The following is a 25,408-nucleotide window of genomic DNA, read 5'->3' on the forward strand; positions in this document are numbered from 1 at the left end:
CAATAGATGCAGAAAAACATTGGACAAATTTCAACATCCTTTAATGATAAAAACTCTCAATACATTAGGAATAGAAAGAATGTACCTCATATGAAAAGCTCACAGCTAACATTATACCCAACAATGAAAAGCTAAAAGCTTTTCCTCTTAAGATGAAGAGCAAGACAAAATGCTTGCCCTCCTCACCACTTCTATTTAATATAGTACTGAAAGTCCTAGCCAGGGAAATTAGGCAAGAAAAGAAATAAAAGGCATCCAAATTGAGGAAGAAAAAAAAAATTGTCTGTTTACCAATCACATAATCTTAATAAAGGAAACCCTAAATATTCCACAAAAAAACCTATTACAACCAATAAATGAATTCAGTAAATTGTCAGGGTACAAAATAAACAACGACAAAAGTCAGTAACATTTCTATACTCTAACTATCCAAAAAATTAAAAAAAGAAAATCTCATTTACAATAGTATTTTTAAATGCACAGAAACAAATTAACCAAGATGGTAAAAGATTCGTACACTGAAAACTACAAAATACTGACAAAATAAACAGAAGACACAAATATATATAATAATATCTAATGTTCATGCTACAAAATACTAACAGAAGACACAAATATATATAATAATAATATCTAATGTTTGTGGATTATAAAAACTAACACTACTAAAATATCCATACTACCCAAAATTGTCTACAGATTCAATATAACCCCTATCAAATTCCAATGGCATTTTCCCCTAAAATAGATAAAGCAACCCTAAGATTCATAAGGAAACATAAAAATCACCAAATAGCCAAAGTAATCTAAGAACAAAACAAAACTGTAGGCATCACACTATCTGATTTCAAAATATAATACAAAGCCTTTATAATCAAGATAGCATGATACTGGCATAAAAACAAACATAAATAAATGAAACAGAATAGAGAGCCCAGAAATAAATCCATGCATGTACAGTCAACTGATCTATAAAGGTCCCAAAGAACACACAATGATGAAAACACAGTCTCTTTAATAAATGGTGTCAGGAAAACTGTATGTCCACATGAATGAAACTGGCCAGTTTTCTCACACCACATACAAAAAAATCAATTCAAAATGGATTAAATATTTAAACATAAGACTTAAAATTGTAAACCTACTAGAAGAAAACATAAGGAAAAGCTTTATCACAGTAAAGACAATGAATTTTCGTATATACTCCAACATCACAGGCAAGAAGAGCAAAAATTGACAAACAGGAGTGCATCAAACTAAAAAGCTCTGCACAGCAAAGGAAAGAGAGTAAAGAGACAACCTATGGAATGGGAGAAAACGTTTTTGAACCATATATAAGGGGTTAATATGCAAAATACTAAAATATATATTAAGAAACGAAACAATTCAAAAGCAAAAAAAAAAAAACCAACTTGATTGAAAATGGGCAAAGGATCTCAGTAACATTTGTTAAAAGACATACAAATGGCCAACCAGTATATGAAAAAATGTTCAACACCACTAATCATCAGGATAATGCAAATCAAAACTACAATGAGATACCAGCTCACATCTGTTAGGAAGGCCATTATCAAAAAGATGAAAGATTAAGTGTTGCCAAGGATATGAGAAAAAGGAACCCTTGTATACTGTTGGTGGGAATCTAAAGTGGTACAGACATTACGGAAAATGGTATGGTGGTTCTTCAAAATAAAGTTACCATATGATCCAGCAATCCCACTACTGGGTACATATCTAAAAGAAATGAAATGAGTATCTCCAAGAGGTATCTGCACTCTCATGTTCACTGCAGCATTATTCATAATAGCCAAGATATGGAATCAATATAAGTGTTCGTGAACAGATGAACCAAGAAAGAAAACCGGATATGATGGTATAAACAAATGCGGTATCATGAAATATTATTTGACCTTATAAAAAGAAGAAAATACTGTCATTTGTAATAACATGGATGAATCTGGAGAATCTTATCTAGTGAAATAAGTTAAGGTACACAGAAAGACAAATGATTTCACTTATGTGAAAAAAAGCTAATTGCAAAAGATTGTATACTATATGATTCCATTTAAACTTTCTGAAATAGAAATTTAGAAATAAGGGCAGAAATGAGGTGGGTGTGATTATAAAAGACAACATAGGGGATCTTTCTGGTGATGAAACTACTCAGTATCCATGATAAATAAACCTTTTCATGAGACAAAATTGTATAAAACCAAATAAATACATACACAAGTAAAACTGAAATAATCTGAGTAAGGTCAATGGATTGTAGGAATATCCTGCTTGTGGTATTGGAAAATAGATTTTGAGTGTTTTGTTTTGAGACAGGGTCTCGCTCTGTCACCTAGGCTGAAGTGCAGTGGCACAATCATGGCTCATTATAGCCTCAGCATTCCCCAGGTCTCAGATGATCCTCTCACCTCAGCTGTGGCTGGGACTACAGGTGTGCACCACCACACTCAACTAATTTTTGTGCTTTCTGTAGAGATGGGGTTTTACCATGTTGCCCAGGGTGGTCTCCTGGGCTCAAGTGATCCTCCCACCTTGGCCTCCCAAAGTGCTGGGATTACAGGCATGAGCCACTGCACCCAGCTTGTACTACAGTTTTGCAAGATGTTGCCAATGGAAGAAACCAGGTAATAGGACACACAGAATCTCCCTATTTTACGTCATGTAACTGCACTGAATCTACAGCTATCTCAATAAAAATTTCAATTAAGAAATATGTTTTTTAAAAGTTTAGCCTAAGAAGTCAGTCTCCCTGGACTCTGAGTTTTTTTTTGGAGTTTAATTCAAACAGTGTAGCTAGTGTGGGATATAAATGACTTACATTTGGGACATCAATTGCTACTTCCCTCATGGCACTGGGTCTGATATCATTCATTCCCTGCAAGAAATCATTCAGAGTAATCTTCACCAGTCCAGCTACCTTGTCATCAGGGAGATTAGGTTGTTCTTTCAGGATTCTCCGCAAGGCAAAGAGACCTGCAAAGAGAGGAACGTAACACAAGATTTATCTTTTCCTTCATAAATACAGACTGAATTACTGGCACTGGTGGCCCATCTGGAGCAGCCACTGTGAAGAAGCCAGCTGCAGTGGGGGAGGGATGGCCAGGACTGTGTACTCCATGAAGCCAGTAGGAGCCAGGAACAGCAAGGAACCCTGCTCTTTTCAAAGTTGGTGGAGCAGGAGCCCCACCCTTCTAGGCACAGCTGCAGCCACCCAGCCACAGCTATGGACCGAGGCACCCCTGCACTCTTGGGAACCCAGGAAGCATCCCCTACCCAGCAGGCTCTGAAGTGCTTGCTTCTACTCCCTGGACTCTCCCCAGTCCCAGAAAAACTTTTTGCCTGCTCAGATTTCAGACCAAAGTTGAGGCTGAGCCGAGCCGCTGTCACAACCCACCTAGGTGTTCACACACTCAAGACAGCGCTGACATGCCAGCTCCCTGCCACCTTGGCCCCCTCCAGACTCTGGGTGCCAATGAGCACAGTAGGGAGGCTGAAGAGTAGCAGAGGGTGGCTCAGCACAGTCCTGCAAGCGCCCCTGAGAACAAACAGCCTGAAGCCATGGATGACATGATTGATGGCACTGAATTGATGCAGCAGGAGGCAGAAAGGCTCTTGGGCAGAAAGGGTTGAGACCCTGGTGAAGCTCCACCTTCCAGTCAGGGATGGCCTGAAGCATGGGAGCCAGGCTGCCAGTGCTGTGTGAAGTCTGCAGCCCAGAGCTAGAACTTACAGTGCTTTTTCTGGGCCTGCCCATGGCCACCCATGGACCAATCAGCATGCACTTCCTCCCTTCTGAAGCTCATAAATATCTGACTCAGCCAGACTCATGGGGACATCAGGACTACCAGCTGTGAGAAGGAGCTACCCACTCTGGGTCTACTCTCCACTGAGTGCTGGATGCTTGTTGAGACACCCTGCCTACGGAAAGGAGCTACCCACTCTGGGTCTTCTCGCCACTGGGAGTTGTTTACTCATCAAGACAACCTGCCTACAGAAAGGAGCCACTCACTCCAGGTCTCCTCTCTGCTGAGAGCTGGACATTCATTGGGATGACCAGCTTGAGGATAGGAGCTACCCACTCTGAGTCTCCTCTCTGCTGAGAGTTGGACACTAGTCAGGATGACCAGCCTGCGGACAGAAGCTACCCATTCCAGGTCTCCTCTCCACTGAGAGCTGGACACTCCTTGGGACAACCTGCCTTCAGAGGGAGCTACCTACTCTGGGTCTCCTCTCCACTGAGATCAGGACACTCATCAGGATGATCTACCTGCAGAAAGAAGCTACCCACTCCAGGTTTCCTCTCCAGTGACAGCTAGATACTTGTGAGGATGAGCTGCCTGTGGACAGGAGCTACCCACCCAGGTCTCCTCTCTGCTGAAAGCTGGACACTTATCAGCACAACCTGACTGCAGAAGGACTTACCCACTTTGGGTCTCCTTAGGGCTGTTCTGTTGCTCAGTGAAGCTCCTCCCTGCCTTACTCACACTCCAGCTGTCCACATAACTAATTCTTCCTGGACACTAGACAAGAACTCAGGAATTGCTGAATGGTGGGACTGAAAGAGCTGTAATGCAAACAGGGCTGAAACATGCCCCTTGATCACTACATTGTGGGTGACAAGAAAAAGTGGAACTGTAGCCCTTCGGGAAGCCCAGACACAAGGGCTCCCCCTACCAAAGCTGTGACATCCTCTTTTGGGCTCTGTTGTTTCCAGCATCTCCAAGCTTCTGGGTACCACCACATTCCCTGGTGGCCCCAGTAGAAGCCATTTGTGGTACGCCTGGTCCAGCCACATCCTCACATGAAGGCAGCACCTGTGCCTACACCTGGAGCTGCCCGCCCTGCTGCAGCCAGCATGCCTGGTTGTGCACAGCGGCCATAACCCAGGTTTGCTCACACTCTCTTCGCTGCTCTGTGCCTGGCTCACCCTTGGCAGGTGGGATCCAGGCCAAGAGCACAAGCTGAGTGTAGCCTGCCGGGCAGAGTGGGCAGAAAAAGCCCAGTGCGCCTGAGCAAAACTGAGGCAGAGGTACTGCTGGCCAGTGAGGTTTCTGGATGGAAAACTGACACCCTAAGGATCCTGTGACAGAATCATCACCAATAAAAATAATTAAAATAATTAAAAACCCAAACCCGATGCATGATTACTGCATTTAAAACATTTTGTCCCTGTAGGGGAATGAATGAGAGGTAGGGAAGGAGATGGAAGAATGTGAAGGATGAATGGAAAAATCCAAGCACTTAGTTTTGGCAGTGAAAACATGACAAATATTTAATATGAGAGTACAGTTTATAAATATAAAATAGACTTTACAAAACAACACCCATAAAAAAAGCCATATTGGGAGGCCGAGGCGGGTGGATCAGGAGGTCAAGAGATCGAGACCATCCTGGTCAACATGATGAAACTCCATCTCTATTAAAAATACAAAAAATTAGCTGGGCATGGTGGTGCGTGCCTGTAATCCCAGCTACTCAGGAGGCTGAGGCAGGAGAATTGCCTGAACCCAGGAAGCGGAGGTTGTGGTGAGCCGAGATCGCACCATTGCACTCCAGCCTGGGTAACAAGAGCGAAACTCTGTCTTGAAAAAAAAAAGCCATAAGGTTAATCAAAGTAATTTGTTTGAGGAACTTCTTTTAAAAGAGTGATATATTAAAATTAAAACATGCTTTTGCCCCTGCCCTTTTGGTAAATACATTCAAGCTAGAATTACGAAGTTTTAAGGTATTGGAAAAACACCTGAAAGGAAATATTCTGGTGGCAGTTGGAAACGTGGTTCTGCACTACAAGAGCAAAGCAAACTTCAAAGTGATGAGCATACACATAAGTTTGATATTACAGCAATGGAGAGATCCATAAGGGAAGGTTAGTGAGGGATCAGGGATGGAGAAATAAGTGTAGAAAGCTCAATCTTAGGAAGGCCCATCAATTGAATAGCATAAAAAGAAATGATGGTTTTAAGAGGCAGAGAAAAAACAGGAAGACACAGAATAAAAGGTATCTCCTTAAGCTGATAAGCAACTTCAGCAAAGTCTCAGGATACAAAATCAGTGTGCAAAAATCACAAACATTCCTATACACCAATAACAACAGACAAACAGAAAGCCAAATCATGAGTGAACTGCTACAAAGAGAATTAAATACCTAGGAAATCAACCTACAAGGGATGTGAAGGATCTCTCTTCAAGGAGAACTATAAACCACTGCTCAAAACAATAAGAGAGCACGATTGGACCAAGAGGAAGATGGCGCCGTAGGACCAACTCAGAATTGCAGCTCCCAGTCAATCCGCAGAGGGCGAATAGACGCCGCATTTCCATACGGATCTTTATTGTCCACAAACTAGGAGATTCCTAGGTGTAAGAGCCCCATGGGCCGCGCGGCAGCTTGGGCCGCACAGCAGCTTGGACCGGCACGGCTGTTTGGGCCAAGGCCGCAGCGCAGCGACACTCTGTACAAAATACACTGGTTTGGTTGCCCTGTTAAACCGGCAATTGGATATTTAGGAAGGCAGATTAGCACATTCATCTGATTAAACGAGACTTAAACAGAAAGCCAGCCCAGGAGATTCCCTGGCAGCAACGTGGTTTGAGCCGGCAGAGTGGGTCGCTGCACAGGAAATCACACAGATCCCAGCACCCTTGCAGCAGGCGACTGGAACACCTGTGAGAGAGTCAACCGCTCAACTTAAAAAAAAAACGGGCTCTGAGGCAGGGAGCCAGATGATCAGGTTTGGTGGGTCCCACCCCCACAAAAACAAACAAAACAGCAACTGGAAACGCTTGGAGTTGAGAGTTTCACGGCAAGCACATTAGACCCCACAATGGTGCAGCTCGGAGGGGGAAGGGCATCCACCATTACCGAGGCACTCGACCCCTATGGAGCTACACAGCCTGCCATTGCCAAGGCAACCCGCCGTTGCCGGGACAACCCACGATAACAGAGAGAGTCCACCACTACAGAGGTGAGCACACCCATATAAACAGGACTACAGGGAATTACACACAGCAGCAGGGCGGAGCCCACGGCAGCTCAGGATAGCCACTGCAGGCAAGCAGTGATTAGACTGCCCCTTGCTGGGCAGGACAGTGCAACGGATACTCATAAATGGAGCACTAACTCCCTGGGAAAGAGCACCTGAGGAAAAAAAGGGGGCTTTATGAATTCTGCTGCAGCAGACTTAAACGTACCTGCCTAACAGCCCTGAATGAACGGGGCTCAGAGCTCACCACTTGAGCTCCTATAAAGTACAGACAGTCTCCTGAAGCAGCTCCCTGACCCCGGTATATCCAAAGAGTCACTTCACAAAGGACTGATCAGACTGACATTTGGCGGGCATTATTCAGGGACAAAGATAGCAGAAGAAGAATCTGGTAGCAACTCTCACAGTTCCGCAGCTGCTACAGGAGCTCCCCAGGCAAGCAGGGCCTGGAGTGAACCTCAGCAGTCCTACAGCAGTGGGGCCAGACTATTAGAAGAAAAACTAAGAAACAGAAATACTTCATCATCAACAATCTGGACGTCCACTCAGAGACCCAATCAGAAAATCAGCAACCACTCAGACGACAGGTGGATAAATCCACAAAGATGGGAAGAAACCAGTGCAAAAAAGAGGAAAACACCCGAAACCAGAACACCTCGCCTCCTAGAAAAGACCAAAACTTCTCACCAGCAAGGGAACAAAGCTGGATGGAGAATGAGTGTGATGAAATGACGGAATCATACTTCGGAAGGTGGGTAATGAGAAACTTCCGTGAGCTAAAAGAACATGTTCTAAATCAATGCAAAGAAACTAAGAACCTTGAAAAAAGATTTGAAAAAAGATTCAAGGAAATGATAACAAGAATGGACAACTTAGAGAGGAATATGAATGAATTGAAGGGGCTGAAAACCACAACACGAGAACTTCGCAAAGCATGCACAAGTTTCAACAGCCGAATTGACCAAGCAGAAGAAAGGATATCAGAAGTCGAAGATCAACTCAATGAAATAAAACGAGAAGCCAAGATTAGAGGAAAAAAAACGCAAAAAGGAATGAACAAGGTCTCCAAGAAATGTGGGACTATGTGAAGAGATCTAATCTACATTTGATAGGTGCATCTGAATGTGATAAACAGAATGAATCCAAGCTGGAAAATACTCTTCAGGATATTATCCAGGAAAACGTCCCCAACCTAGCAAGGCAGGCCAATATTCAAGTCCAGGAAATACAGAGAACACCACAAAGATAGTCCGCAAGACGAGCAACCCCAAGGCACATATTCGTCAGATTCACCAGGGTTGAAATGAAAGAGAAAATACTAAGGGCAACCAGAGAGAAAGGTCGGGTCACCCACAAAGGGAAGCCCATCAGACTCACAGCAGATCTCTTGGCAGAAACACTACAAGCCAGAAGAGAGTGGGGGCCAATATTCAACATCCTTAAAGAAAAGAACTTTCAACCCAAAATTTCATATCCAGCCAAACTGAGCTTCCTACGTGAAGGAAAAATAAAAGCCTTTGCAACCAAGCAAGTACTCAGAGATTTTGTCACCACCAGGCCTGCTTTACAAGAGCTCCTGAAAGAGGCACTACACATGGAAAGGAACAACCAGTACCAGCCATTCCAAAAACATACCAAGTGCTAAAGAGCATCAACAAAATGAAGAATCTGCATCAACTAACGGGCGAAACAGCCAGCTAGCATCAAAATGGCAGTATCAAATTCACACATAACAATATTAACCCTAAATGTAAATGGGCTAAATGCACCAATCAAAAGACACAGACTGGCAAATTGGATAAAATGTCAAAACCCATTGGTGTGCTGTATCCAGGAAACCCATCTCACAGGCAAGGATACACAAAGTCTCAAAATAAAGGGATGAGGAAGATTTACCAAGCAAATGGAGAGCAAAAAAAGCCGGAGTTGCAATTCTCGTCTCTAATAAAATAGACTTTAAAGCAACAAAGATCAAAAAAAACAAAGAAGGACATTACATAATGGTAAAAGGATCAATACAACAAGAAGAGCTAACGATCCTAAACATATATGGACCCAATACAGGAGCACCCAAATATATAAGGCAAGTTCTTAATGACTTACAAAGAGACTTGGACTCCCACACAATAATAGTGGGAGACTTTAACACTCCACTGTCAATATTAGACAGATCAACCAGACAGAAAATTAACAAGGATATTCAGGACTTGAACTCAGACCTGGAACAAGCAAACCTGATAGACATTTACAGAACTCTCCACCCCAAATCCACAGAATATACATTCTTCTCAGCACCACATCACACCTACTCTAAAAATGACCACATAATTGGAAGTAAAGCACTCCTCAGCAAATGCAAAACAACTGAAATCATAACAAACACTCTCTCAGACCATAGTGAAATCAAGTTAGAACTCAGAATTCAGAAACTAACTCAGAACCGCACAGCTTCGTGGAAACTGAACAACTGGCTCTTGAATGTTGATTGGATAAACAATGAAACGAAGAATGAAGTAAAGAAGTTCTTCGAAACCAACGAGAACGAAGACACAACATACAAGAATCTCTGGGACACATTTAAAGTAGCCTCTAGAGGAAAATATATAGCAATAAGTGCCCACATGAGAAGAGTGGAGAGATCCAAAATTGACACCCTATTGTCAAAATTGAAAGAGCTAGATGAGCAAGATCAAAAAAACTCAAAACCTAGCAGAAGACAAGAAATAACTAAGAACAGAGCAGAACTGAAGGAGATAGAGACACGAAAAACCCTTCAAAAAATCAATAAATCCAAGAGCTGGTTTTTTGAAAAGATCAACAAAACAGACCACTAGCCAGACTGATAAAAAAGAAGAGAGAATAACCAAATAGATGCAATAAAAAACGATGAAGGGGAAATCACCACATATTCCACAGATACTCAAACCATCATCAGAGAATATTACAAACAACTCTATGCACATAAACTAGTAAACCTGGATGAAATGGATAAATTTCTGGACACTTGCGTCCTCCCAAGCCTAAACCAGGAGGAAGCCAAAACTATGAATAAACTAATAACAAGGTCTGAAGTTCAGGCAGCAACTAAGAGCCTAACACAAAAAAAAAGCCCAGGTCCAGATGGGTTCACAGCCCAATTCTACGAGACACACAAAGAGGAGCTGGTACCATTCCTTCTGAAACTATTCCAAATAATCCAAAAAGAGGGAATCCGTCCCATATCATTTTATGAGACCAACATCATCCTGATACCAAAACGCGGCAGAGATCCAACAAGAAAAGAAAACTTCAGGCCGATATCCATGATAAACATAGACGCAAAAATCTTCAATAAAATACTGGCAAGCATTGATTGCAACAGCACATCAAAAAGCTTATCCATCATGATCAAGTAGGATTCATCCTGGGGATGCAAGGCTGGTTCAACATACGCAAGTCTATAAATGTAATTCACCACATAAACAAAACCAAAAACAAAAACCACATGATTATCTCAATTGACACAGAGAAGGCCTTTGACAAAATTCAACAGCCCTTTATGCAATAAACTTGGTATTGATGGAACGTATCTCAAAATAATAAAAGCTATTTACGAAAAACCAACAGCCAATATCATACTGAATGGGCAAAAACTGGAAGCATTCCCTTTGAAATCTGGCACTAGACAAGGATGCCCTCTCTCACCACTCCTATTTAATATAGTACTGGATGTTCTAGCCAGAGCACTGGGCAAGAAAAAGAAATAAAGGGTATTCAAATAGGAAAGGAGGAAGCCAAATTGTCTCTATTTGCAGACGACATGATAGTATATCTAGAAGACCCCATCGTCTCAGCCCAAAAACTCCTGAAACTGATCAGCAACTCCAGCAAAGTCTCAGGATATAAAATCAATGTGCAAAAATCACAAGCATTCCTATACACCAATAACAGGCTTAAAGAGAGCCAAATCAAGAACGAACTGCCATTCACAATTGCTACAAAGAGAATAAAACACCTAGGAATACAACTTACAAGGAACGTAGGGATCTCTTCAAGGAAACTACAAACCACTGCTCAAAATAAGAGAGGACACAAACAGAGGGAGAAACACTCCATGTTCATGGTTAGGAAGAATCAATATCGTGAAAATGGCCATACTGCCCAAAGTAATTTACAGACTCAACGCTATCCCCATCAAGCTACCATTGACTTTCTTCACAGAAATGGAAAAAACCACCTTGAACTTCATATGGAACCAAAAGAGAGCCCGCATAGCCAAGTCAATTCTAAGCAAAAAGAACACAGCAGGAGGCATCACACTACCGAACTTCAAACTATACTACAGGCTACAGTAATCAAAACAGCATGGCACTGGTACCAAAACAGAGATATAGACCAATGGAACAAAACAGAGGCATCGGAGGCAACACAACATATCTACAACCATAGAATCTTTGATAAACCTGACAAAAACAAGCAATGGGGAAAGGACTCCCTATTTAATAAACGGTGTTGGGAAAACTGGCTAGCCATGTGCAGAAAGCAGAAACTGGACCCCTTCCTGACACCCTTACACTGAAATTAACTCCAAATGGATTAAAGACTTAAACATAAGACCCGGCACCATTAAAACCCTAGAAGAAAATCTAGGTAAAACCATTCAGGACATAGGAGTAGGCAAGGACTTCATGACCAAAACACCAAAAGCACTGGCAACAAAAGCCAAAATAGACAAATGGGACCTAATCAAACTCCACAGCTTCTGCACGGCAAAAGAAACAGTCACTAGAGTGAATCGGCAACCAACAGAACGGGAAAAAATCTTTGCAGTTTACCCATCTGACAAAGGGCTGATATCCAGAATTTACAAAGAACTCAAACAGATTTACAGGAAAAAAACAAACAAGCCCATTCAAAAATGGGCAAAGGATATGAACAGACACTTTACAAAAGAAGACATACATGAGGCCAACAAACATATGAAAAAATGCTCATCATCACTGGTCATTAGAGAGATGCAAATCAAAACCACATTGAGATACCACCTCACTCCCATTAGAATGGCAATCATTAAAAAATCTGGAGACAACAGATGCTGGAGAGGATGTGGAGAAGTAGGAACACTTCTACACTGCTGGTGGGAGTGTAAATTAGTTCAACCATTGTGGAAGACAGTGTGGCGATTCCTCAAGGACCTAGAAATAGAAATTCCATTTGACCCAGCAATCCCACTACTGGGTATATACCCAAAGGAGTATAAATCTTTCTACTATAAGGACACATGCACACAAATGTTCATTGCAGCACTGTTTACAATAGCAAAGACCGGAACCAACCCAAATGCCCATCGATGATAGACTGGACTGGGAAAATGTGGCACATATACACCACGGAATATTATGCAGCAATCAAAAATGATGAGTTCGTGTCCTTTGTAGGGACATGGATGAATCTGGAGAACATCATTCTCAGCAAACTGACACAAGAACAGAAAATGAAATACCGCATATTCTCACTCATAGGCTAGTGATGAACAGTGAGAACACACAGACACAGGGAAGGGAGCACTACACACTGGGATCTATTTGGGGGAATAGGGGAGGGACAGCGGCGGGGGGGACCTGGGGAGGGATAGCATGGGGAGAAATGCCAAATGTGAGTGAAGGGGAGGAAGGCAGCAAAACACACTCCCACGTGTGTACCTATGCAACTATCTTGCATGTTCTGAACATGTACCCCAAAACCTAAAATGCAATAAAAAAAAATAATAAGAGAGGAAACAAACAAATGGAAAAATATTCCATCCTCATGAGTAGTAAGAACCAATATAGTGAAAATGGCCATACTACCCAAAGTAATTTATAGATTCAATGCTATCCCCATCAAGTTGACTTTCTTCACAGAACTGGAAAAAACTACTGTAAATTTTGTATTTCTTAGAAAGCCAGTCTCCATATCTAAAGTTGTCCTGGAACACCAGCTAGCTCCCCTGAGTTTTTAACCTTTCTTGTTCAAAACATGATGCCTCAATACATTTTTACTAAATTAAAATGATACCACTCCATCATTTTACTTGTTTTCACTTATTTGAACTTATAAACAGGAACATTAATAAAAGGAAAGAAGATACAAAACTGCCAAAACAGAGGGTTGAGTATCTATCAGTACCAAGAAATACCAAGAAAAAGCAGTGAATAATACAAAGACACTCCAAAAATAGATCCCCTGCTTCCTAAAGCCAGCAAGTCACTTACACAGGCCATCTTACAAATACTCGTTTGCTTTTTCTGCCTTCCAAAATGCTGAATGATGGTTCTTCACATCTCTTGCATTTCTGCTTGAGAGTAGAATTACTGACTGTCTCTGTTCAAGACTACCTTTTGAAGGATGTTTGTATGCAGGAAAATAAAGTGTCTCTCTTCAGCAAAGGCTAGACATGCTTACTGTTCATTATAAAAGATTCAGGTTCTATAATTCAAGACTCCCCTACTGTGATGCAACTTTATACGGGGTCAGGTAGCCCTCTGTATCACTGTGAAAACAGGCTCAGGAACTGGTACGAATGCTGCTACTCTAGCTAATTATGTTGCTGTAATATTCTGTCCTTTGACTCTGCTGCAGGTACTCACAAAATTTGTTACCAGCAAATAGAGTAAAATCTCAGACCCTTTACAATTTTCAACATGTTTATGTTTGCTATGGTTTGAATGTTTTTGTCTCCTCCAAAACTCATGTTAAAACTTAATCCCTAATGACACACTGTTGGGAGGTGAGGCCTAATGAGAGGTGTCTCCACCCTGATGAATGGATTAACGCAGCTATAAAAAGGGCTTACAAGAGTAGGCTCACTCTATCTTATTCTTCTGTTATGTGAGGACACAATGTTCCTCTCCTTCAGAGAATACAGCATTCAAGGCACCATCTTGGATGCAGAGAGACTGAGGCCAAACCTGCCAGCACCTTAATCTTGGACTTTCCAGCTTCCAGAACTGCAAGAAATTAATTTCTGTTTTTTTGTAAATTACCAAGTATGTGGTATTTTGTTACAGCAGCACAAACTGGACTAAGGTGATAATAAATTAGGTTGATTTACTCAACATATTCCTTAGTTAAATGGTGCAGAAGCATTAAAAATATTCAGTGATAAAGATAGTACCTGACTTACAATTCAACTTAAGTTTTCAACTTCACAATGGTACAAAAGCAATATGAATTCAGCAATTTTCTCGCAATGCTGGGCAGCTGCAGCAAGCCACTGTTCCAAGTCAGCCACACGCATATTTTTGACTCATGAGTTTTTTCAAGACAAAACCCCATCATAAAGTGAGATGTACCTATGCAGTGCTATGTTGTATCAAACAGTACCTGGCGGCCTGAAAAAGTTTAAGCTGTTCTTAAAATATCTAACATAAATGGAAGTGATCAAAATACTTCAATCAGATAGTATCTTGCAATACTTGCCAATATTTCTAATTTGGACCAGATACGTCACTACAGAGACAGAAAAACTGAAACAGGGAAAATGTTCTAGTAATTTTCATGCCACGTTTTTTATATCACACAAACATAAAATTTGACAATAAATGAGGCATTATTTTCATTTAAGGAAGGGGTCTGGAAAACACAGGCAATATGTGGTTTTAAAAAGTATATACAATGTTATAATATAAATGTGTTTATAAAACAACAAAATCTCTACTATTTCTAAAACAAGCTACAGAATTTAAGCTGGATAAGATTTTCACTCCTCTGAGCATAGCAAGAAAATAGTAATTCACCTGAAGAAAAACAAAGGCAAGAGACGCATGGAATTTTTCAAAAGTTAAAAAATAGTCCAGTACAAGCCAGACACAGTGCCTCACACCTGTAATCCCAACACTTTGGGAGGCTAAGACAGGCAGATAGCTTGCATCCAGAGTCTGAGACTAGCCTGAGCAACAGTGTTACCCCATCTCTATAAAAGAAATCAAAATTAGCCAGGTGTTGTACCTGTAGTCCCAGCTACACATGAAGCTCGCTTGAGCCCAGGAGATGGAGCAGTAAGCCATGATCACGCCACTGGACTCAGCCACTCAGCTTGGGTGACAAGTGAGACCCTGTCTCCAAAAAAAAGTTAAAGTACAAGGACTGATTCTGTAATAAACGTAGCACAACTTAATGTGCCCAAATAATAAGTAAACATGTATTTACCAATGATGCATTCATTTCTAAAAATAATTTTCAGATTTTCTTTTTAATTGCTTAAGTTATATTATAAATCATGCATAGAAAGTAAGTCTTAAAGCTTTGCTTTATCATTCATTTTAGTCTCTAGACAGAAATACAAAATTCTATTGACTATTCCAAAAAAACCCTGACAAGTAAAAGATGAAAATGGGCCACCACTGAGTATACTCAATCAAGAACTGAAAAATAGAGATTTTAAGTAGAGGCATTCTAGCCAAGTAAAGATAGTAGACTAAATACAATCACTTACTTTTGCTGCCTACAATAAAACATAGCCATGAGTACTACCACGTGCTAAGTCTTCTGCCTCCTCCTAGTGAGGCACCATACCTGTGGGTGATCTTAGAGACCCACAACACACATAAATAAATATAAATGGATGATTATATAAAATAACAGTAATAATGTTTTTGAATCAGTGTTCCCAAGTATGTATTGCAATGTTTGCAATGCATGCTAGTCCCTAATAAGCCAAGGAGACAAACTAATATGTAGGATATTTACTGAAGGCCAAGTTAAAATGTATAACTAAAAAGATAATGGGAAGAGGATGAAATAATAAAAACACTTGCCTATTCCAAAAATGCCAAAAAAAAAAAAAATACAACAAGTGTGGCAAATAAGAAAGCCGATTAAACCTTGTATTTTAAGATATTACCATAAATATAAGTTTATTAAGAAACTGAATTAAAAAGTGAATTTAAAAAATAAATTTAATGAATTTAAATAAAATTGAAAAAATAAAACCCAAATTCACACTGCATATAAGAGATGTATCTGATATATAAGAATATAGAAAGGTTGAACATGAAAGAATAAAAGGAATGCTATGCAAATATGCACAGAAGGAAATACACATGGAAGGATAACAGTGCACCTATACTTTCTATCAAATAGGCATTAAGCAAGAGGCATCACTAGACACTCAGGGTAATAGAAGGGTCAGTTCACCAAGAATATACAAAACTCCAAATTAACAGGTACCTGATAACAAAATTCAAAATATATAAAACAAAATTAAACTGAAGTACATGAAGAATCAGACAAATCTACAAACTTGCTTGCAGGTCTTAACATACTTCCCTTATTAGAAGACATGAAAAACAAAATTAACTCACCTATCCTAAATGGTATATATTAAAAAACAACATCAAAATAGTAAAATACTTATATTTTCCAGCACACCTGGAATATCTACCAAAACTAACCCTCTGCTGGGACACAAAGCAACTCTCCATGTAACTCAAGGATTGAAACCATAAAAGTGTAGTTCCCTGACCTCAGGAGAATGAATAACAAAATCAGTAACAAAAAAATACTAAGAAATACATAAATATTTGAAAATCAGTTAATTCATTTCTAAATAACCCATGGTTGAAAAAAAATCACAATAGAAACTGAATTTTTCAACTGAATAATACAAATATAACATGAAAATCTGTAGGATGCTGCTACTGCAGTACTGAAGGAGACACTGGTAGGCTTAATGCACATAGGAAAACAAAAGACTGACAGCCAATGAGGCATTCATCTTAAGAAATTAGAAAAAGAAGAAGATATTAAACTAAAAAGAAAAAAGGAGAAAAATAATGAATACAAGAAAATCAATGCACAATTAAAGAAAATAATAAATAAAGCCAAAGGTTGGTTGTCTGAAAATGTGAGAGAAGAGACACATTTCCAACATTAGGATATAGTCAGAGGTCCTATCCAGTACGGTAAGTCAAGGAAAAAAAAGAGTAAGTGTAGAGTTGAACAAAATAAAATTTAAAACTCATTATTTGAAATGTATACATAGAAAACTACAACATAAATGATAGATACTCAAAAGTATTTACATACTCACTATTAAAATTTTGTTTCTTGTGGGTTTTTGAGACAGGGTCTCACTCTGGCACCCAGTCTGGAGTGTAGTGGTGCAATCTCAGCTATTCATACCCTCAACCTCCCACACTCATGCAATCCTCCGACCTCAGCCTCATGAGCTGCTGGGACTACAGGTGCACACCACCATGCTCAGCTATTTTTAAAATGTTCTGTAGAGATGGTGTCCCACTATGTTGCCCAGGCTCATCTCAAACTTCTGGGCTTTAGGGATTCTCCCGCCTTGGCCTCCCAATGTGCTGAAGTGATAGGTGTGCGTCACTGTGCCTGGCTCACACTATTAAAACTAGTAAGTGTATTTAGCAAGGTAGGTAGACACAGTCAATCCAGAAAGTTTACATTTTCTATTGGGAGACCAAAGCGAGTAGATAACTTGAGGTCAGGAGTTTAAGACCAGCTTCACCAATATGGTGAAACCCTGTCTCTACCAAAAATACAAAAAAAAAAAAAAATTAGCCAGGGATGGTGACACACTTTTGTGTCCCAGATACTTGGGAGGCTAAGGCATGAGAACTGCTTGAACCCAGGAGGTGGAGGTTGCAGTGAGCTGAAATCATGCCACTGCACTCCAGGCTGGGTGACCAAGTGAGACTCCATCTCAAAAGGAAAAAAATGTTTACTTTTTCTAGATACAGTAATGTGTTGCTTAATGAGAGGGATACGTTCTGAGAGATGTGTCTTTATGCAATTTTGTCATCGTGCAAATGTCATAGAGTATACTTATGCAAATTTAGATGGTCTGGCCTACTACACATCTAGGCTTTATGGTATAGCCTATTGTGCCTGGGCTACAAACCTGTACAGCATGTTACTATACTCAGTATCGTAGGCAACTGTAACAATGTTGAGTATCTGTATATCTAAACACAGAAAAAGAAAAGGTACAGTAAAAATACAGTATAAAAGATTTTAAAATGGTATGCCTGTGTAGGGCACTTACCATGATTCAAGCTTATAGGACTAGAAGTTGCTCTGGATAAGTCAGTGAGTGAGTGGTGAGCAAATGTGAAGGCCCAGTACATTACTATACTCTACTGTAAACATTAAACACTTAGGCTACACCAAATTTAAAAATAATAATTAAACAACGACTTTACAATGGTTTGATGTCACTGGGTGATAGGAATTTTTTAGCTCCATTATAATAGTACAGGGCCACTGTAGTACAGACTATCCATTCTTTTTTTTTTTTTGAGACGGAGTTTCGCTCTTGTTACCCAGGCTGGAGTGCAATGGCGCTATCTCGACTCACCGCAACCTCCGCCTCCTGGGTTCAGGCAATTCTCCTGCCTCAGCCTCCTAAGTAGCTGGGATTACAGGCGTGCGCCACCATGCCCAGCTAATTTTTTGTATTTTTAGTAGAGACGGGGTTTCACCATGTTGACCAGGATGGTCTTGATCTCTTGACCTCGTGATCCACCCGCCACGGCTTCCCAAAGTGCTGGGATTACAGGCGTGAGCCACCACACCCGGCCAGACTGTCCATTCTTGACTGAAACATTGTTATGCTGTCCATGACTATACTAATATAAAATAATTACAAGTGAAATTTTACAAAATGCCATTCGTAAGTGTATTCAAAAAACCAAAATGCCTAAGAATAAATCTAATGAAAAGTATACAAGACTTCCTCACATAAAACTACAAAATTATCCTGAGGAAAATTAAAGAAAATCTAAAATAAATGAAGGGATCTACAAAGTTCATGGATTACAAGGTATTAACTTCCCAAATCTCTCCAAATTGATTGAACGACTTAAGAATTCCAATCAAAATGCAAACCAGTTTACTGGGTAGAAAGAAAGGAGAACCTGACATACTGATTTTAAAACTTCTATGGAAATACAAAGGGCCAACAACAGTCAAGAAAATTTTGATGATGATTTTTTTTTTTAATAGCACTTGCCCTCCAGAAATTAAGACTTTTAATAAGGCTGAAAGTATTAAAGACATTTCACTATTGTGAACAAAGATAAACAGACCAATGGGGCAGGGCAGAGAATCCAAAATGAACACAAACCCTTGATTTATGTACAACGGTAACACCGAGGCAAGGTAGAATGGATGGTCATTTCAACAACTGGTACTGGTATAACATATCTATATTTAAAAATGTGAAGCAATTAAAAATAGCAACAGGAAAGGAAAAACAATAAAATTATCAAGAAGATAAGACAAAATATTTCTAACAGTACGCCAGGTGGGGTGACTCACACCTGGGATCCCAGCACTTTGAAAGGCTGAGGTGGGCAGATCACTTGAGGTCAGGAGACCAGCCTGACCAACATGGTAAAATCCCATCTCTACTAAAAATGCAAGATTAGCTGAGCGTGGTGGCACATGCCTGTAATCTCAGCTACTTGGGAGACTGAGGCGGGAGAATCGCTTGAACCTAGAAGGCAGAGGTTGTGGTAAGCTGAGATTGCACCATTGCACTCCAGCCTGGGCAACAAAAGCAAAACTCCATCTAAAAAGGAAATATTCCTAACAGTATATTTGACCAAGATTTCTTAAGCTAGCTACAGAAATCACCAGCCATGAAGAAAAGACGGATGAACTGGATCCATTATATCAGTATATGTTATAATACGTATATAATTACAAAGTTTCTGTTCCTCAAAAGATACTACAGAGAATCAAAATGCAAGCCACAGAGTAGAAGATATTTAAAATACATATATCTAACAAAGGCCTCACAACCAAGCTATATTAATAACTTCTACAAATCAATGTATTTTTAAAAAGTAACCCTACAGAAAAATTCAATAAATACATGAAGGCACATCATAAAGAAAGACATCTAAATAGTCAATTCAAATATAAAAAGGTACTCGGTCTCAGTCATTAGGGAACTAAAATGAAATACTGTTATAAACTTCAATGTCAGCACACTTGAGAAGAAACTAGGATTTTCACACACAACAGGTAGAAGAGTAAATTGGTAAAATCACTACAAAAACGTTTTGGCAGTATTTACTAAAAAGAATCCTAAAACCCAATAATTCCACTCTTAGATAAATAATAAACAGAATGCATACATTTGTACACCAAAAGGCATGTGCAAAAATGTTCATGGCATTACTCATAATACTTACACAATCAAATTCAGCAATAAAAATGAACTCCGGCTATACAGAATAAAATGATGAAACTCTCGAACAATAAAACAAGTAAAAGAAGAGAGGACAAAGCAGGCAGAACTGATCATTAGCGTTAGAAGCCAGGAAAGTGGTTGCCTTTTGGGTTCAGCACATAGTGACAGGGAGAGGGTCTGAGAGAAGAACCAGGAAGCTAGCAAAGCTCTGTATCTTGATCTGAGTGGTGGTTACACAAGTGTGTTCACTTTGGAAAATGCACGGATCTTTTAGCTTATGCTCTCTTATATATGTAGGTATGCTTCAAGAAAGAAGTTTATTTTAAAAAAAGAGTATGTAAAAAGTGAAGTGAAAGGAAAAGAACTATAAACAAAGCAACAACACAGAAGCTGGTTTAAATAACATTGAGGAATGGTAGTTTTAGAAATTATAAACTGCAGTTTAAAATGAAATGCCACTGTATCAGTATTAGCTCATCAGTTATAACAAAGTATCATGCTAATGCAAGATACTTTATAATCTCCCATAATAATGGGAGAAGCTGGGAAAAGGGGAATTTATATGAAAATTATCTGTACTTTCTGCTCAATTCTTCTGTAAACCTAAAACTGCTCTAAAAAAGTCTATTAATTTAAAAAAAATTTAATAAGATGAAAAAACTCAGTTCTAAGTATCCATACACATTTATACAATGAAGTTTATTCCTTAATATTTTACCACTAAAACAGGAAAATATTTCTATTTAGAGTACTTTTTAATCAGAATAATTAAAACCATGATGATCTAGTAAAATCAATCCATAAAAAAGGTTTAAGGGCTGGACACAGTGACTCACACCTATAGTCCCAGCACTTTAGGAGGCCAAGGTGAGAGGATCACTTGAGGACAGAAGTTTAAGACCAGTCTGGACAATACTGCAAGACCCTGTCTCTTTAAAAAATAATAATAAAAAGGGTTTTGGGAATTTTCTATATAGAAATCCTAATCAGGCTCAGAATCATTGCAGGACATATTTATATAAGTTGACTAGTGTGTAAAATATACTAGAATACAAAATATAGATTATATGATTTACAGAACTCAGAGTTTTGACTTGCCAGAACATTTTATACAAATGGCTATGTTTGGTATAAGAGGCAAGGTGAGTTAAGAGCAAAAACAAAACATGAGGAGAGGTAACAGCATTTTTTGCATGCCATTATTTTGATTCTTCTTTTTAAGAGACAAGGTCTTAGCTCTATTACCCAGTCTGAAAACCAGTGGCATGATCACAGCTGACTGTAGCCTCAACTCCTAGGCTCAAGCAATCCTCCCACCTCATCCTCCCAAGTAGCTAGGACTACAGGCACACACCACCACCAATGGCTAATTTTATTTCTTGTAGAGACAGAGACTTGCTGAGTTGCCCAGACTGGTCTCAAACTCCTGGCCTCAAGTAATTCTCCTGGCCTGGCCTCCCACAGTGCTGGGATTATAGGTGTGAGCCAATGCACCAAGCTAATTTTGAAAATATTTTTAAAAAGCAGTTCTCAGTAATGGAACCACTGTTCTTATATTTCTTGCCAATTCAGTTACAATTCATGTTAAAGCAAAACAATTAATAAGTATTATTATATCATAAAGCCACTGAGAAGATATTACTCATTGACCACAAGGGTTACTCTTTCATAGGCACTCTTTTCAATATTAACTCATCTATTTATTCAAAATATTCAACAAGAACCTCGTAGACATAATTACTTTATTAAACAAATGTACTGAGCTCTTACATGTCAGGATACACAAGAAAGCAGACCAATCTCTCACAGCAATAACAGTCTAATAGGGGAGACACATCATAATGGGTAATTATCATACACTATGCCATCTTCTGTGACATGGAAAGAACAAAGTGGCACAAACACACACGTCAGGAATATCAAACTCAGTTTCAGGAAGGATTAGTTCATACATTCCTTTATTTCACAAATGAAGAAAAACTGAAACATATGTCTAAGTTCAAGTAGTTAGCCCTGAAAAATGAATTGATGTTAACCTGATAAAATGGAAACTGGGGCCAAAGAGACAGCAGAGTATTCCAAGCAGGGAGAACAGCATGTAAATAGGGATGAGGAACATAGATAGCACTTTAGAGATTAGGAGGCCCTGTAGAAAAATAAAAGATAAAATCCGAAGTTCAGTCTTATACATATGAAAGACCATGTTTAAATAAACCTAAATCCAACTCTATTAATTCGCTGAATATATAAAGTATGGTGGATTGTTAGAAAGAAGAAAAGAACAATAGGTAAATTTACTGATTTGCAAAAGCTATAAAAACATAAAAGATCCTGGAGACTCCTGCCACAGGCCTTCAGATTCTTTCCCACTCTGAAGTATTGATTCTAGATTGTATATAAACGTATCCTATTTTACACAACAAAGGCTATTCTTGAAAATAACATGTAAGTTGAAAAACAGAAATTTTATGAATTAAGTGTTAAATATATTAACAAGAGCTTACAGAAATTAAAGGCCCCTGGAGCTATAACATTAATGCAAGCAATCCTCCATGATTCTAAGTCTTCCACTAGCTCAGGCACAACTTTAAATAAGATGTAACCCTTCTAGCCATCAGTTACTAAAGGAAAACTGGCTTCATTTACTAAATGAAAAGATTAAAATGTATTTATTTATTTATTTAAATTTAAATAACAAAATTCTATTGTGCTAAGTTTAAATTATTGACCATCAATCATTTCTAATAAGGCTGTACTGGAATCTATAAGATTAAATTTTTAAAAATACATATATTTTTAGACACCTGAAGACAACTAACTAGAAGAACAAATGGACCCATGTACACCAAGGAATATGGTTGAAAGTAAGGCATCAACATTTCCTCTTCCCACTAACTTTGGAGTTAATTTTTTTAAATGTAAGCAAATATAGAAGCAACACTGCTATATTCTTTAAGGAAACATAATTTTGAAATAAACAGTGTGGCTAATTCAACAAAAAATGTGTCATTTTCATTATTTTATTTTCCAATCCTCTTAAAATTTTTAAGACTAGAAAATAAGATACACTGAAGAGAAGAAAAGACAAAATGCTTTAGGGAGCCAAATGTCAACACACTGTTTCCAATGTATGACTTGTATATGGCTTGTTCCCCCTCAAGCTCCACATCAATATTTCAATATAACCAATTCTGGACAAATGCAATTATTCTAAACCCATGCTCTTCAAAACCATCTTTTCCAGATGCAATCAACAAACATCATCTTGACCCATGTTTATAAAATCCAAAAATTTTATATTCAATGCTTGCTGAGTTATAAGTTATTTTTGAGATTGCAATTAAGCACCTTCATTGGAAACTAACAATAAACTTAAACTGATCAGAGAAGTTAACAGTGTTTTTTAGAATTACTACCTACCTACAGAAACTTAATTACATGAAGAGGTAACATAAAACATGGACATCTGATCTCGTATTTAAATTCTAAAAGCTGAGCATAAAATTTGTGAAGGTACTCACATATATGAAGACAAAGCAAATATATCAAAAATTCTAAGTCTCCTTTTTTTAAAAATATGCTTTCCTCAAAATATCAGAACTCTAGAAAATTTGTTTTATTTGGAGTCTATTCTCCTTCTTTGTCTATACTCAAAGTATTGAGTATAGACAAGGTGGTAAGTATCACCTGCTGTATCACTAGGAAAGTACCATTTTTCACTGCCCATTAACACATAAATTTTTAAATAGAATATCCTCAAAGGTTATTGTAGTTCTCACCTTATTTATTTACAAGTGACTGCTATAACTTAAACTGATCAAAGAAGCCAGGTCTATTACAAACCCTCTATCACTTTCAAAAGTTGCTTTTAAAAGTAATGGCACTGTAGAAGGCACATTTGTCTCCAAACCTGAATCTTGCGCCAAGCCTTATTTCTCACTAAGAGCTTAAGTTTAGATCTATCACATAGTCTCTCCTCATCTGTGAAATAAGGGAATGTACTAAATTATCTCTGAAGGGGAATTCTATTATTATATTCTAATTGGGATTTTTGCAATTACTTTTTTTTTTTTTTTGAGACAGAATCTTGCTCTGTTGCCCAGGCTGGAGTGCAATGGCATGATCCTGGCTGACTACAACCTCTTCCTTCTGGGTTCAAGTAATTCTCGTGCCTCAGCCTCCCAAGTAGCTGGAACCATAAGCACATGCCACCACACCTGGCTAATTTTTGCATTTTTAGTTGAGATGGGGTTTCACCATGTTGGTCAGGATCTCAAACTCCTGACCTCAAATGATCCAACCATTTTAGCCTCCCAAAGTGCTGGAATTACAGGCATGAGCCAACATGCCCAGCCACAATTACTTTTGCACCAACCTACAGTTCTAAAACATCAAGATTAATTCACTTCACCATTCCTAGGTTTCAAACTGCCCTAAATACACTTTCCATTTTCAAATTTTCCCTATTAAATTATTTACCTACCTGGCTTAACAACCTTATTAAAATACTGAGGTTTGTTGTTGTTTTTTTTAAGGTGATTAGAACACAATTCTTATGTCAAGAGAGGTTGAAGATCCACAGCTGGGTGGACTAAGTCAGGGCCCAGTTATGAAGAGAGCAACCAGAAAAAAATAAAGAAATATAGTTAGATTTGATTTTTACTGGAGGTAGGGAGGGATGACAAGGAGGGAGGACTAACTATCCCTCTTTTGTGAAAAGCATAAAAACTCTGAATATTAATAATACACCATTAAAACTAAAAAAGAAATTGACAATCACGATATCTGCTTCTTCAATTCTCAATCACCCTTTGATTTATTGCAGTCCAGCAGCTAGGCACAAGTCACCACTAGAACTTCTCTCTTCCAGGCTCCCATGACCTCCCAAGTAGGAAACTAAGCACTTTATGTAACTACAGTCTCCACTGTGATCAACACTGTTGATCCTGGTTCCACTATTTATTACTTGTGTGATCTTGGGAAAGTTCCTTAATCTGATGTAAGTTTCCTCAACTATAAAACAAAGATAACCTCAGAGAGTTGCTGTGAGGTAGAAATGTGTTAGTACACACACAGTGCTTCAAACAGTGGTTGACATAATCCAAGTATTCAATGAACATGAACCAATACCACATTATTTCCTCACTGAATGCTAACCTCATTTCATCTAAGTCACCACTTCTTTGGGTTCTCTTCCCATCTCCTGGCCAGTCCTCAGTTTCCTATACTA

General features: G+C 38.9%; 1 protein-coding gene across 11 annotated transcripts in view; it reads right to left on the minus strand.

The window, feature by feature from the left end:
• AFG2A (AAA ATPase AFG2A) overlaps nt 1–25,408 on the minus strand; it is a 406,233-nt gene that overhangs the window by 336,629 nt on the left and 44,196 nt on the right. For all 11 annotated transcript variants that reach the window (XR_013532907.1, XR_013532908.1, XR_004740664.3 and 8 more), the window contains one exon: nt 2,831–2,985. Coding sequence is in view for 7 of the 11 variants with exons in the window: in XM_078366537.1 (XP_078222663.1) it covers nt 2,831–2,985 (155 nt within the window). In the remaining 4 variants the exon portion in view is untranslated. The remainder of the gene's footprint in view (nt 1–2,830; nt 2,986–25,408) is intronic.

The sequence above is a fragment of the Callithrix jacchus genome, chromosome 3 (genome assembly GCF_049354715.1).
Source record: "Callithrix jacchus isolate 240 chromosome 3, calJac240_pri, whole genome shotgun sequence".
In the NCBI taxonomy this organism is placed as follows: domain Eukaryota; kingdom Metazoa; phylum Chordata; class Mammalia; order Primates; family Cebidae; genus Callithrix; species Callithrix jacchus.